The 16,204-nt window shown below is 45.6% G+C and overlaps 3 protein-coding genes across 3 annotated transcripts; all 3 read left to right on the top strand.

Annotated features, from left to right (window-relative positions):
- Positions 1 to 211: 211 nt before the first annotated feature.
- On the top strand, positions 212 to 2,051 carry N7458_007069 (sugar porter family MFS transporter; the record flags this gene model as incomplete). Its single annotated transcript, XM_056910451.1, has 3 exons — positions 212 to 526; positions 585 to 841; positions 893 to 2,051. The coding sequence occupies 3 exons, from the start codon at positions 212 to 214 to the stop codon at positions 2,049 to 2,051; spliced, it is 1,731 nt and encodes a 576-aa protein (XP_056766155.1).
- A 6,500-nt stretch (positions 2,052 to 8,551) lies between these two features.
- On the top strand, positions 8,552 to 9,148 carry N7458_007070 (uncharacterized protein; the record flags this gene model as incomplete). Its single annotated transcript, XM_056910452.1, has 2 exons — positions 8,552 to 8,563; positions 8,627 to 9,148. The coding sequence occupies 2 exons, from the start codon at positions 8,552 to 8,554 to the stop codon at positions 9,146 to 9,148; spliced, it is 534 nt and encodes a 177-aa protein (XP_056766156.1).
- A 3,919-nt stretch (positions 9,149 to 13,067) lies between these two features.
- On the top strand, positions 13,068 to 13,286 carry N7458_007071 (uncharacterized protein; the record flags this gene model as incomplete). Its single annotated transcript, XM_056910453.1, has 2 exons — positions 13,068 to 13,230; positions 13,267 to 13,286. 2 exons carry the CDS (start codon positions 13,068 to 13,070, stop codon positions 13,284 to 13,286), a joined length of 183 nt encoding a protein of 60 aa, XP_056766157.1.
- Between the last annotated feature and the right edge of the window lie 2,918 nt (positions 13,287 to 16,204).

Consider the following 16,204-nt stretch of genomic DNA (forward strand, 5'->3'; position numbering starts at 1 on the left):
CATGGCTCTCCTTTGCCCGGGCTTGGCTTGTTCTTGGAATCTGGAGTAGTGACGTAGGAAGACGTATAAAAGGGATGAACTGCGTATTTTCCCCAGGAGATCATGGGAAGCTACAGTAGGAACCTACACCAAGACCCTAGCAAAAGTTTAATCGATCAGATTGGGAACACCCCCGGACAATTGAACGTCGCAAGAGCCTGCAGCATTCGGCATGGGCTTCAAGGACCACTTTCACAAAAAGGCGGAGGATATATACCCTGACGCCGATGTGCCCAGGGAATCAGTCTCCACAGCAGAGCGTGAGAAGGCCGCACATGATGTCGTCGATACGCCCATCCCACTGTTGACCTGGCGGTCTGCCCTTATGGGTGTGTTTGTCTCCATGGGTGGTTTCCTGTTCGGATACGACACTGGTCAGATCTCAGGCTTCCTGGAAATGAAAAACTTCCTGCAACGCTACGGCCAGCTAGCACCCGATGGAACCTATTATTTCAGCAATGTGCGCTCGGGTCTTATCGTTGCTTTGGTAAGTGGAATTTACCCTGTACTCCGGCAAATGGTGCAATGACTTACAGGCTATGTAGTTGTCGATCGGTACTTTGATCGGTGCATTGATTGCAGCTTTCATCGCTGATCGTATCGGACGGAAATGGTCAATCAGTGGATGGTGTGTGATTGTCTGCGTTGGTATCACTGTGCAGATTTCTGCACCCAGTGGCAAGTGGTATCAAGTTGCTGTGGGCCGTTTGGTTGCAGGTTTGGGCGTGGGTGCTTTATCCCTGCTTGTGCCCATGTACCAGGCCGAGTCTGGACCGAGACATATTCGAGGATCGTTGATCAGGTCAGTTCTTTAATATGTCATGAATGAGTTTTCATACTGACCTGATCCCAGTACCTACCAGTTGTTCATCACCTTGGGTATCTTCGTCGCCAACTGCATCAACTTCGGAACCGAGGCCAACACCAACACTTCCTCCTGGCGTATCCCCATGGGAATCACCTATCTCTGGGCCAGCATCCTGGGAATAGGAATGGCCATGTTCCCCGAAAGTCCTCGCTACGACTACCGCCACGGCAAAGTAGAGAAGGCAATTGATACCCTCTCCAAGATCTACGGTGTCCCTCGCAACCACCGCGCCCTCCACTTGGAGTTCGACGAGATCAAAGAAAAGTACGAAGAAGAAGTTGAAAACGGCCAAGTCACCTGGATGCAATTGTTCCGCGCACCAACAATGAAATACCGCGTTGCTGTCGGTGTAGCCCTCCAAGCTTTGCAACAGCTAACCGGTGCAAACTACTTCTTCTACTACGGTACTGTCGTCTTCAAAGGTGCCGGTATTCAAAACAGTTATGTTACCCAGATGATTCTCGGTGGCGTCAACTTTGGAACTACCTTCCTGGGTCTGTACCTGATTGAGCACTACGGTCGTCGTCGCTCGCTTATCGCGGGTGCATTGTGGATGTTCGTCTGCTTCATGATCTTCGCCTCGGTGGGTCACTTCTCTCTTGATCAGCAGAATCCCCAGAATACGCACTCCGCTGGAGTCGCCATGGTGGTCTTCGCTTGCCTCTTCATTCTCGGCTTCGCAAGTACCTGGGGTCCCATGGTGTGGACAATCATCGCCGAGTTGTACCCCTCGCAGTACCGTGCGCGCGCTATGTCGCTTGCCACTGCGTCCAACTGGTTCTGGAATTTCCTGCTGGCCTTCTTCACGCCGTTCATCGTCGGCGCTATTGACTTCCGATTCGGTTATGTCTTTGCGGGCTGTTTGTTCCTTGCGGCGGGTCTGGTATACTTCGCTGTTATTGAAGGTCAGGGACGCACGCTTGAGGAAATTGATACTATGTATCTCATGAAGGTTAAGCCATGGGAGAGCTCCAAGTTTGAGTTCCCGGCTGACCCTGGCGTCATTCGTGGTTCGTTTGATAAGGGGGGGGGAGCTTCGGCTCATATTGCAAACCCTACTGGTGTGCTGCAGGAAGATGTTCCTACTGTGCCAGACACACAAGGTGCAGAGGCAGGGCCATCGAAGGCACGAACTGAGGTTTAGAAGAGGAGGCGGATTGTTGACAGGGTTGGATTCCGGATTAGGGGGATTTCAATTATTTTGTAAATGATTCTTTTCGTTTTTCTTGTGTTTGAATTGCCTGTACATTATTGAAGCATCATTACGTATTTCCTACAAATTGGTTCTGTGTTCTATGGAGATGAGGGATACTTCACGGTAATTAGTGCCGTAGTAACGTCGACGTCGATACCTTTCGAAACTAAATGTATCGTGAAGTTTATCTTGCTTGCATTTTTAGACCATTTAGGACACGCGTCAAACTACTCATTCTCCAGTGAGTCTTTCGTCTCCTGTAGTCTCATGTCTCCCATGATCTCTATCGCAAGTAAATCATCAATTTCCATCAATTACGCCGTATAATCCCTAGTGCTAAGAAATCACATTCTACAAATAATCGAGCAAAACAATCTTCTTATTGACATATAGCCTGAAAATCCCATTTAGCCTGTATTTTGGAATGGTAACAATAGCGTTTATTTAAATTACTTCATTCTATCCATCGCTGAGGAAGTAATTCACTTCAAAAAAAATATGAAAAAGGAAGGCAAAAAAGAACAAAACTCAAAAAAACATATAACAGCCAGGATTCGCATGTGGTCACCCACCATACTACTAACTGGCCGGCGTGTGGCTAGCCTATGGTTAGTAGTCCAGTGGGTGTCGCCCGAGTGAGAATAGGGTGAGCGCCGCTTTAGCGTCGCGCGACTCGGGTGATTAGGGTGAGAGCGGAATAGACAGGGTGAGAAGCAGGGTGAGAGCGAGTGACATTCACCAGAGTTGCGCGACCGCCGCACAGGCCCTCTCAGCTGAACTGTCAAGCGAGCTGAATTGGTATAGACAAGTATGCATATGGACGAACGAGAATTACCGGAACAATCAGAAAAGGGGGCAGGTTGAGCTTTCCCATGGCGGTGTAACTGGGTATTCGAGTGACAATACTGATGTCGAGGTGTTACCCGCATTTTACATATGTACAAACACATAGGAAATCTGGGCTAGTGATGGACCAATCCCATGTCACTGTAATTAATCTCTCCACTTTTCTACGACATGAACTAAACAGCTATACCATTGGACTACATTCCTTCACCTGAAACGCTTGGTCTGTAGGCATCTGCACACAGCCATGATCCGAGACGAAAGTTGACTTATGCTTAGCTCAACTACTTGAACCAAACCCGAGGCATTATCATTGGCTTTCTCTTATCTACAGGCAGGCTCTGAATGTTTCTAAAGATGCCAAACCCTTGAGGTAGGCTCAGTGTGTAATGGGTCGCCACTTGTGGCTACCCGTGGCTTATGACCCTACTAATAAGACTGGCTTTCGGCTCACCTCGATGCGAGGGGTTGGGAGGTTTATCAACCTAAAAAATTGGGATTTTGGGGTAGGTGAGATGTATTATAAACGTAATTGATGCCTGATTCTAGATCTCTAACATGTAGATAGCTATCAGAGTAAAAGACTAGCAGAATGGCGTTTGGTCGCGTTCAACGCAACTCCGTCACTATAGCATGTAGTCAAGACTTAGGGCAAGACCTTTCCCTATTCGGTGTATGGCCGCGATGTATCCTCCTCACCCTCCCGAGGCCTGAATGCTGTGGACTGCTGGATTGAGTGTTTTGCTCGCGACGATGATTCTGTAATGTGCGGTGTTCTTAGAGCGACTTCAGAATTTATATAAGGCGTACATAGACCATAAGGTCCAAACAGTGAAGTAATAACCTTTTACCACTATAATAGGACACCGGCCGTGCCCCACAACATAAAACTAACTGAGGGTAAAAATCCCCTGTCTTTTGTCAGGCCCTCTATACATTTTGAACGACATCAGCAGCGATAGGAAAGGATTCAAATGTAGCCGCAAAGTTACCTGAGAAAATCAAATGAATTCTGGGCGTAGGTATCCGGGAGGGCGTCAAACAAAGACCAATTCCAAATCAACCTCTGTCACCGCTCTGGCCAGGTTCCAAGCCGCAACTATCTTTGCATGTTTGCAGATAGCATCGCCTAGACGTGACGTATACTCGATAGCTAGTAATTCTGCATCGGAATAGATGCAAATATGCCCCATTTGTTACTGTAGCAAGCCGATCAGCCCCCGCTCGACTACCCACGCTAGTATTCAGGATGCGTGATTGCTTCAAGATCGGGGACCCTCCTGTCTCGATGTCGAGTTGTTGGAAATAATGGCCATCAATGGGAATTCTCTCGTGACAAGATGATGAGGACAGTGACCACAAGACTGGGAACACACTCCGTACATAACCAAACCTCCTCCCCATTAAGGACTACCTAGGTAATTGACTCGGCATATAACCGTGGGGATACGCACCAGTAAGAATCAACAGGGCCAGACTATGATCAGTGCATTCAGCCCAGCCGCCATACTATGCTGCAGTTCCGTCACAATTTCGCTTTGATGGTAACTTTGACAGTGGCGTTTGTTTTTTTGCTGAGCTATTGTTGGTACATTATTTTACAAAGGCTACGATGATGGAGGAGGTGGTCAACCCGGCTATTACATATTTCCTCCTGGATAGTTGGAATGCTACCCTAAATTTATCCACACTATTATTTGTTCACCTCGTCGCACAATTTTAATATCTTGCACAACGTCTATATTACCGACGTTATGGTTTACAGCTTGCGAGATACGAAAGGGCTCATCCGAGGTGAGGAAGACCCAAAAATTTTGATCAAGCTATAGTCGATAAAATTGTTAATGAATTTGGGGAGCAAAAGACTAGTTATTGGAAGAAACTCGCCTATGCATTTGGAATCGACGATGTTCAAGAAGGTTCTGCAAAAGCATGGGGTGCCATGGGCTATGGTTGATAATGGAGGCTCGGAAAGCACGCCTTGACTTTGCGGAATATTATCAAAACTGGGGGACCCAATGGCGATCGGCTGGTTTCGTTGGCTATATAGAAGTTGAATTCAAGGCGAATTTTGTGACCAAAGTCTACATCTATAGGGAATAGTAATATTCTACTCCCTGTCTACAAAACCGAACGAATAAACGCGAGGAGACGTTTTTATACTGGACAGTTATTAGATTTAACCGAAAGCCGCAGTTTGCTTCAACGCATAAAGAAAACGAAGCCCTAATCGCTTTGTTTGAGGGGATTCTAGTTTCCGGGGAAGGACTCATTCGCAAACTCCTGTTTCTCTACGAAGGCCGAAAAACGTCACGCTCGAAAACAATATAGCGATTCCACATTCCTTCAAGCGACCTCTCGGGGATCTTATTATGGCGGTAATCTGACTACCCCCTTGTTCTCCGGAGCTTAAAATTGCATCGGATGTACTATTGTATTTGAAGAAGAATATATAAAGGTGTAGTTGTGAAAACGCTGATGATCTGACGCACACTGTTAAAGTGGAAGGAGAAATGGTCTTAATGCGCTGCATCAACAAACTTATCGATGCAATGCCAACAAGAATTGCTAAATTTATATCGAGTGGAGGCAAGCTAGTATAGTAATCGTTGCCTAGAAACCGAGAAGGGCATATATCGTTGAAATTAAAGCACAAATGCTAGGCTTGGAGGGGTTAGCCGCCTTTTTGGTCCTCCTGGCCACTTTTCATCGTTATAAGCACCAAATTTAGGCATGACCCTAAGGAACCCCTGATTTTGGTTTCATCTAAATGACTCAAAGCTGCGAAATAGAGGGAATGAGGTGTTGTTGAAACTCAGCTATGCCCAAAAAATTTTTTTCTTTTTGACTGTCCTACCTTCTTTTATGAAAGCCAAGACTGTTCTCCATTTCGGACTCTGATATTACTCCTTCACCTCTCCGCCACTGAATTCTAGTAGATGTGTATGAGTCGCAGACGTCGTCATAGTAATCGTCGCAGGATCCTAATGATACGCATTTGAACTAGTATCGCCTGCTTCTGGATATCGATGTTGATATTGTGGTGTCGTAAATAAAGAAGGTGCTTTTATGGATCCGTATTATGGCTACGGGGGATCTCGTGGCGCGTCGTGCGTTCTTATTTTTTAATAACGTGCTGCAGAAAATCGCGCCGGACCTACGCCTTAATCTGAAGAATTAGCCGAGTATAGAGATAATTATTGGTGACGCCAGTGCTATAGACGAATTGATGGCGGGATTGGGTGAATACGGGTTTTGAGGGTGGTGGTGGTAGTGATTTTGAGTTGTGCGTGCATAAGTGATTTCCTTAATTGATGCCTTGTTATTACTAGCGTGTTCCGCTGCCCCCGGACCCCCGTTCCGAGTTAGCAGCGCAGAAATAATTGTGCCGCTCAGTGGCTTAATCCGAACTGCTACCGAAATATACGATTCGTAGGCGCTGATCTTTTGTTTAGCCCGGTGGGATCCCCTGGGCCGTTAATAAATGCTAAAAGGCCTTCTTTGTTTTAGCTAGGGTAGGCCTAGGCCTAGAGATCGTCTAGATCTCTAATAGACAGAAAGGGTTAGTATTCGTGAGGAGTCCTGTGGCTACGAATAGAGTGGTTTGGGATCCCTGTCTAGCTTACATAGTAGAATTGCACAAGAATTACACAGTACACAGTAGAATTACACAGTAGAATTACACAGTAGAATTACACAGTAGAATTACACAGTAGAATTGCATAGTAGAAAGGTTGATAAAGCTGGAGTATGGCAGAATCCGTAATAGGCGGTAGGAGGGCGGATACTATCCGTAAAGGGTTTAGTGGGCGAGCTGCGGGGTGACTCAAAGGGAAGGTCCGGTCACGTGATGCTGAATTCCTGCCGTCCAATCAATTCGCAATCCTCGGATTTCAGCCGACCAATCAGATCGAATTCCTCGAAAAGTTCTGTAGTATATTACTCCGCTTCGCTCCGCAAATAAGTCGATTTAGATATCAAGACAACTGGTCAAATGATTATAAGTCATTTCTCGGTTCCTTCATTCATTTCCATTCTGGGGGGCATACACTATTCATTTGGGCACGCTCTAGATCTGTATGGAATAGGCTTCTAGGAACCTATCTACTGGTAGTAACTGATTTGCGGTATGATTGGGATATCTCGTTCTTCAAATGATAGCTCGGTCTTTGCAATAAGTGTGCTATAGATTCTGTCAATCTATGAGATACTTTGATCTGGAACCACGAAGTTACCTGCTATGTCTCTTGGCCGATCTCGGTACGGGTACTGGAATGCTGGCGACGTTTGCCGCTGTCAGACCTTTCGACCTCGTGAGTGCCATTGGCTATTGTGGTTCGCTAAGCCCATATGTCCCATAATATATTGAGCTTTATAGGCAATAATATCTGAACAGAGATATGTAGAGTCTTTAATCAGTTGCCGAATGATTCGCCGAATAGCGTTTGAAGGCCGCCACTGTATATCTGGCTACAGCAAGACATAGCGGCCATAGCTCAATTACCCCTTTGGGACTAACCTGATGCTGAATCCTTGGTGTATGCCTGAATTAGAACTGGCAGAAAAGTAAATTACTGGAAATATAACAACATAATTTTTGGTAATTGAAGCTATTCAGAAGCCGCAAAACGGCAAATCTCTAGAATCTGAGTTGTGGACACTATACCTGGGTGAATCACATAATCTAGAGAGGATATGAGGTGAAAGAAGAGCTGCTGCATATATCCCACCTCGCTCTCGTCTCACCGCAACCTGCTCGTAACGATTAGTTTTGTGGCTTTGAAAGGGCAAGAACAGGCAATAGAATGCAAAGTTGCGAGGAAAAAAGAAACTCGGTGTACTCGGCCGTCGGGTGAGACTCGAAATATGAAAATTTCAATTTCAACCAGTAAGGGCAGGTACTCACATGAGGGGCAGTAGGCGTACAGAGGGGGGATGGTGTCAGGTGGCCGTTACGGTACATTATCAGAGCCGTATCTAGGACGGTCAAAACTACTCCGTAGGCACCAAAAACTCACAATTTAGGCATCAGGCTAGTTCTAAAGGGGTAATTGAGCTGTGGCTGCTATGCCTTGCCGTAATCCGGCACATGTAGGCAACCTTTATGTTAATGGCTATTTCTACAATAATCAACAAATCGCAGCCTTCTCAGATGGAGGCTGCCGAAGATTCATTCACTATCCGATTGATCAAATGACTCTTATTAAATCTTCAATACAAGAAACCTAGTTATTGTTTAGGCCGTAGGCTACACTTCGTGAACCTCTTTTGAATTTCTCATGGATTCAACATCGGGGAAACAATAGCACCGGCATTTTTGCCCTGTTATCCCACATTTGAAATCTCAATCACCTATAGTTGCCTGAAAAGGCGGCAACCAGCAGTTCATTGATACTGACTAATGCACTTCGAGGCTACAATAGAAGATGGGAATTGCTGTGAATCCTCCTTAAGGCAAATGTTAACACAAATGCATTTAAGTATCTTTTCCCGTAGCCCAAGCTTGTGTTCTAGAAAGCTTCGCATGCCACTCCACCCATTCCTTCTCATTTCGTGACCTCCAATCTACGTCGAACAGAGAACTTACTCAAACATTTCCAACCATGGCAAACTCGGTTTGGATATCGTCCATGATCGACTTTCATTGAAAGGATATGATACTAATGATCTGGTACTAGAAAAAATACGATGGCAATGAGTTGATCCAGCTTTACATGAACAGAATCACACCTCATTGCCGCGAGGACCGCGTGGACCACATGTGGACTCAGATTTTGCGTTGTTACTTCCATATCGAAGACCTTTTTGGCATAGAGCGCGAGGTTTATACCACAGAAACTGAACGTGGTCGCATCGATCTCATGGTGACATCTGTACACAGAGAGGAGATATACAAGACCTTGTTTCTGGAAGCTAAACGCTCCCCTGCGCCATCGAGAAGCATCACCACAAATGCTTGGGACAGTGTTCGCGCTCAGCTCCAAAAAAATATCGGCAGATGGACAGATCGTGTGAGAGAGATTCCAGTTTTCGGCATGACTGCGATTGGCTTGTATGTGAAATTTTTTATTATCCCCAAGGGGGAAGACGAGCTCCGGCCTTTCAAGGTCACCGATAGGCCTTATTCGCTCCGTCACGATTCTGAGCGGGTACATGAAATACTTTCCGAGATCAAGGATTCTATCGCGGCATCTCTGTGAATCTTGTCTACGGTCGATACTTCACTAGTACTTTCTGTGTTGTTCTCCGTTCCTGTGATACTAAGAACTGTTAAGCAGAATTTCAACCGACATTATCTCTTGACCGCTGCAAAAAATATTTTTGTAAGTGAAGCACTACCTGAGAAGAGGTAGGTTTCAACGGTTTGAAAGCTGGATGGTGGAAGATGATAGAAGGATCAGGCAAATCAACAGGCTAGAGTCATATAACGCTATACCATGGACGTATCTAAGGACCCCCATGATCTCTGCTTGTAAATAGCTATCCGCTGGCTTATTTAAATTAGAAAGAGTAACAGGAGTAAGATACAAGCGAGTTGAGTGAACGGGCTTTATTCTGACATCTAGGCTACTACATCGGTTTAGATCCAGCTCACTAGATAGCTTTCTCTACATACATATATCTCACTGTTCATCTTATCCTCCTCTAACCGTAATTACTTTAGCTTCAATATGTTTAGAAATAGTATTCTGCTGCATCTTGTATAGTAGTTTGGCAAGACTATTAATAAATTTTTGAGCACGGGCGCTACCAATATTGAGATTCTTTAGAGATCCGAATAGCGATAAAAAACGTGCATTTCGTACTGAAGACAGATTTTGGCTTAGTAAAGGCGTTGAGGCCCTCTACGACATTTACCCCGGAGGTGCTTATTGCGTGTAAAGAATACATGACAAGAAGATACTTGATAGCGAGATTGATATTAGTTGTCGGTTGTTGCAATTTTAGATCTCTTGAAAATTTGTGAAAATGCGAATCATAACTAGAAGTTGGAGGAAAAAGAGACGAAAGGAGTCTTCATGTATATAATATAAGAAATAGAATATCCGATACATTCACGCAATTATTAAAGCGATTGAAATATCACATCAATTTACATCAACCTGGGTATCTTGAGATGGCCTTCAATATTTTGAAGTAATTGAGAATATCTGTCGTGGAAAGTAGAGACGCACATTTCAGTGAGAAGGGATTTGTCACGGGAAAACCCCGATTGCCTGCGTATTTATATATAAATGTGCAAAGTATGATATTCTGAATACTCAGTTACACCTCTCAGAGACTAGTGCGGCAGGATTCATGGCAGAAAGTAGGCGGTCAGGTAGGGGTGGTCGGACCTATCCCCTGGGCTGTCCCGGGAGTCTCAAAACCAAGTTGTATCGTTAGTGTATAATATCAGCCAATCCACACGGGATACAGGATCCACCACCATATAATTGGATAATCGGCTACTACACTAGGCCCCACTAGCTCATTTGAAGCTATCAACGCGTTGTTGAGCGCGTCTCTCTATCCTACGGACCTACCAACCTACCTACCAACCTACCTACCAACCTGCCTACCTACCTGCCTACCTACCTGCCTACCTACCTGCCTACCTACCTGCCTACCTACCTGCCTACCTACCTGCCTACCTACCTGCCTACCTACCTGCCTACCTACCTGCCTACCTACCTGCCTACCTACCTGCCTACCTACCTACCAATACGATATGGCCCCGAAGCGCAAACTTGACGAGATCCTCGCGGAACTACCCTCTCGCGAAGCACTAGACGCGCGAATTCAGCTACTACAGCCATCCTCTCGACCTCCACAGCTCCATCTACCTAGTAGCCTTGATATCGATAGCCCCTACGCGCTGTTTACCCTTTTTATTAGCGAGGATACTATTCAATATATTAGCCAGTCAACAAACGAATACGCCCAGAGGAAACAAGCCTCTGATACTAGTGAATCTAGTGAATCTAGCCCTAGTCCTGGCCGGTACTGGAAGGATACTACAGTAGTAGATATCAAGATATTCCTTGGTATTCTAATCTATATGGGTATCCACCGGAGTCCACGTATCGAATCCTACTGGAGCCAGGAACCTGATGAGCCACTACATACGCCTCGCCGCTATATGCCACTAAAGCGCTTCCAACAGATAAAGCGCTTTCTACATATCTCTCGGCATGAAGCAGATATATCTTATAAGCAGCGGCCAAAGGATAAACGTTGGTGGTATAAGCTAGAACCTCTAGCTTCCTTATGGGAGAGCGCTGCGCAGCGCTACTACCAGGTAGGCTCGAATCTCTCTATTGATGAGACTATGATTCGCTGCTTTAGCCGCTCTTCGCATACTATTAAGATGCCTAGTAAGCCAATTAAGAAGGGCTATAAGATATTCGCATTAGCAGAGCATGGCTATATCTGGGCATTTACATGGAGTAGCCGGCTCTGGGGTATCGCGAACCTGTTCCGCTGGCCTGATATTAGCCCTACTGGATCTATGGTGCTTGAGATGATTCGAAAGCTGCCTAGGATTAGCCAATCTGCTAGCCAATCTGCTAGCCAATCTGCTAGCCAATCTCCTAGCCAATCTGCTAGCCAATCTGATGGCCAATCTGCTAGCCAATCTACTGGCCAATCTGCTAGCCAATCTGCTGGCCAATCTGCTAGCCAGCCTACTGTATACAATGTCTATATGGATAATTACTTCTCTACGGTTGGCCTATTCAAGATACTACGAGATATACAGTGTGGTGCATGTGGTACTACGCGGAGATAGGGCGGGATACCCGCTCAGCTCGTAGAGCTTAAAGATCATATTAAATCTATCCCATAGGGAAGATTATATTCATCTGAAGCGCAAGGGGTCCTCTGTCTCGCGTGGCAGGATAATAACGTGGTATTACTACTATCGACTATCCATTCGCCATATATCTACACTACCACTAAGAGGAAACGGCCAGCAGCAACCTCAACCAACGCAGCTATTGCACGTACCCCTTTCGGCACTGATTTTCAGAGGGAACTAGATATTCCTACTGCTATCAACGACTACAATCATTATACGGGTAGTGTTGATAGCAAATCAGTATCGTGCTAGTTATGAGATACATCGAAAGACTAATCGTAGCTGGTTTCCGCTATTCTACTTCTTCCTGGATGCTTCTATTATTAATGCATAGCGAATCCAATGCATTTATAAGCAGCAGCACCAGCAACCAGTAGATAGCCAGCTATCGTTTCGGCAGAAGCTCTATCGAAAGCTCTTCGCATTCGCAGCGCAGGCAGCGCGCCCTCAGCCAAACCAGCAGAGCCAGGACCACCAGCGATATAAGCTAGATAAGCAGCTACCTTGTGTGTGGTGTCAGTATATAAGAGAGAAAGGGATCCGAGGCCAGCGAGCTACAAGAACACGGTCTGGTTGTAGAGAGTGTGATGCAGCACTATGTAAGAAAGGGCAATGTTGGGATAGATACCATGGTTTAGATTAATTACACTAAATCTGGTTACCGAGGCATTACAGCGGCTAGCTAATCAGAGCGCGTAGATAAATTACACTAGTTTTTGAGACTCCCGGGACAGCCCAGGGGTTACTAGTAATGTGGGAACAAGAAAAGAATTTGCGTAAGGTGCCTAATATGGGAAAAGGGGCTTGAGCTGTCCCATGGCGGTGTAACCGAGTATTCGAGTGACAATACCGATGTCGAGGTGTTACAGTGGCGCCGCAAAAGTCTGTGACCCCCTAAAGTATCGCGCTAATATTCTGCTGGCAACTAGCATCTGCACCACTCAAAACCTAGTATTAATGGGCGGTATGTCCCTGATAAGGAGGCGGTGAAGAAAGATACTTTGGGGGGTCACAGACTTTTGCGGCGCCACTGTATGTACCCGCATTTTACATACAAACTCACAGGAAATATGGGTTGGTGATGGACCAATCCCATGTCACTGTAATGAACAACTCCACTTTTCAACGACACATTATGACCATTACATGAGCACAACTTATCAAGAGTATTGCCTAAACTTGACGTTTGTACTGTTTTCCCCTCGCAGCTTTCGGGGCATATAAACCAGCTTCTTTCATCTGCAAAACGAGTATTTCTGGTCTTTAGCTATCATCTCACCATGAGTGTGGAAACATCCGCTACTGAGGCGCGCCTCGGTAACCCTTACTATCTAAACTATCATGGACTAACTGTTGACACTTGCCTCTCCTGCGGACATGTTATTGGCGCAGAATCTCAAGCACCTGGTGCTAATGAGGACTGGCTCAAATATTATCGAGCGCGTGAGTGTACCCATTCAAATTAAATATAATCAATAGGACTCACGTATGTGCCATAGTATATCGCACCTCAGATGGTGCTAGATTGAGTGATGTCTTTTTTGCCAATCTTGATTGGAGAAAAATGCAACGCGACTGTGGCCATCTCGGATCTTCTGAAAGGGCAGCACTTCGAGAAAAATTTGGCCTTTGGTACCAAATGTCCTGTTTGAAACCTAGCAAGGCTCACATATTTCATGAGAGCTGCTGGATTATTCTGAGTCGACAATTGGAAGAGGATCTTGATCTGGATAAGTTTTTTGAAGTCTGTAAGGATGTTGCTCCTTCAGGCAGAAATACCTCGTGTGAGCAGGTTGCCTTTCTAACAAGTATGTTATAATCTCAAACTAACACGATGAAAGACGAATCATTAAGTGTGCAGAGAGACGCCAAGCACACTTATCCTTTGAAAAGACCTATCATTCGAGACCTTCTAGCTAAGAATCGTCTTAGGCTCCCACAGATACAGATAGGAGCGGGCCAAGGTTATCTCTTCTCTGAGACTGACTGCTTTCGATTGCTTCCTTTGGAGATTAGAACTCTAGTTGCGAGCAACCTGTCCACTTCGGAGTTTTTCAGTTTAAGACAAGTATCCCGATCAATGGCGGAAGTCTTTGGAGATCAACTCTTCTGGAGGACAAGGTTTTTACCCTGGGGAGAGCGCGGCTTCCTAAATTCTCTTTTAACGGGGACCCAAGGTGATAAAAGGCCAAAGTATCAAGCCTCTAAGCAGAGAGATTGGAGACTGATATATAGATGTTCCGTGAATTTGGATGTGTGCGATGGCCATCTCTTCGAGCTCCGCCGACGATGGCATAATAATCGATGGCTAGGGGAGAGATACATAATGACCAAGGCCAGTGATGAAGAGATAAGATCTCATAGCAGCTTGATTAGAGAGATGTTTTGGCAAGGTCTCTCTTTGAAAGTCAGGTGTGACAGACTCCGTGGTCAAGGACATCATCGGAATAAATGCTCGATGTGCATGATGGAACACACTCCATCTGTACAGGCTTTTCCGTTGAACAAATCAGTCCTCAGCCTAGCGGTGTATGTTCTGCGTGAAGCATATCACACTTATATCACTGGGCTTGGTCTGCTGGAAAGGGACTTTGGCGAGCCACGCTTGATTTTGGGGTACCGTATACCGGATCAATATATTTTAATAAACATCGATGGGAAGCAGCTCATGGGGTTTAACATTATTGCCGGGGATCACGCAATCTACGCAATTCAGGCAGTCTTCAAAGCAGACTCTAGCAGATGGGTAGGTAACCAAGATGGTTCCAAGAGATGCCAGTGGATTACTGGCCCAAATACCCATTACAACACGCACCGCGATGTGCCGAAATTAGTGCGCCTCACCACGGAGAAGGGTGTCCAGGCAATTTCGGGAAAGCTCGATGTGAGTCAACCTTCTTGACAAAATGAAATAAAAATAGCTAATCTCTTTAGTATTGCAAATTGATCGGGTTTTCTGTAGCATAGGATAATGAAAATTGCTACGAGCAGATTTTCTCTGCCTTGCAGGCCAAAGCCCTGACATTTTGCTCATGTTGGATATGCCCATGGCATATCATCATGTGACCTCTACTCTCGCTATATCTACCTTAGCTCACTCGTCCTTACCAATACACACTTCTTGCTCATTGCATCCTTCTCCTTCTCCCTGCGCACAGCATATACCATAAAGGATTTAGACAAGTTGAACTAAAATTTCGGTTCGTATTGCGGCATTTGTATTTCTCTTGAAACGCTGCGATATGCATATATCCCCAGCGAGCCAAGCTTATATGCAACAATTCATCTAATCAGGAATTTGTACAGCGAACAGTATATATGCACGTATGGTACATAAGAGGAAGGGCAAAGAGAAAATACTTGTAATGGCAGAGCATGAAGAGCTCTAGTAGATGCAGGGAGTAGAGATTACATGATGGGTATGCTCCGCGTAGGCATATCCTGGCAGCAGAAATACATTATTCGTCGACAAAACAGTGGCTAATTGAGAACATACATATAGCTTGGCGATGGATCATCGAGCATCAACCATCATTCAAACATTCAAGGCAAAGCCGCACATTGTAGCTGTATATTCAACAAGCCCGAGTGAGCGCCTTGTCGCTTTCTCTGCCTCCCTTCCTGATGTACGTAGTGTGTGTGTGTGTGTGTGTGTGTGTTCCGGAAGTTCGAGCGATTGTGTTGGATTATTCAACTAGATCAGCAAATTTTGGGACTCTACGATGAATGGATGTTAATGTTGCTGATAATATCGATCTTCTCACAATAATGGATTAGCCACACTGACCAGACAGGCATCCTCTGGCCAACTCTGATATGTCGGAGCAGCAGGATTCTGGAGGAAGGAGATACTAACTATAGATCCGCCAAGATTAGTCATGTAAATCGCCCATCCAAATTGCTAGCTAGGGGCTTCATAACAACTCAGACTCATTGTGATTTCCATTGGTGTACCCACGTGGATTACTCATCTCTGTTCCAACAATTCATGGGGGAACCCACGTGACGTAGCACGTGCAATCCTTTAAGTCCCTTTTAGACGTCCTTCAGGAGCATCTTCTTCGAATGGGTGAGCGCTAAGGTGGAAAAAGATCGTACATGCGCCCTAGGGCTCATATTTATGGCCCGGAGCCAAGAAAGAGGGGGATTCCGGTGATCTGGGTAAGAATCCTTACCTTGTTCTCACCCGCTCTCACTCGCTCTCACCCCGTTCTCACCTCTGTCACCCCAATTTCCAAAGTTCTCACCCATATCACCCACACTCACCCTAAGATCAGATCCAAGCCAGTCTAGAGCTTAGGGCGCATTAAGGATTGACTGCGTACTATAATGGGCTTAAGTACGGCTGAGCGGACGGGAAGCCCTTTTCTCCACACCCTATGGTCGTATGTGTTTGGTGAGCCAGTCTACGGGACTA

Source organism: Penicillium daleae (assembly GCF_028827525.1).
Source record: "Penicillium daleae strain IBT 16125 chromosome Unknown utg000006l_segment0_segment0, whole genome shotgun sequence".
In the NCBI taxonomy this organism is placed as follows: Eukaryota; Fungi; Ascomycota; class Eurotiomycetes; order Eurotiales; family Aspergillaceae; genus Penicillium; species Penicillium daleae.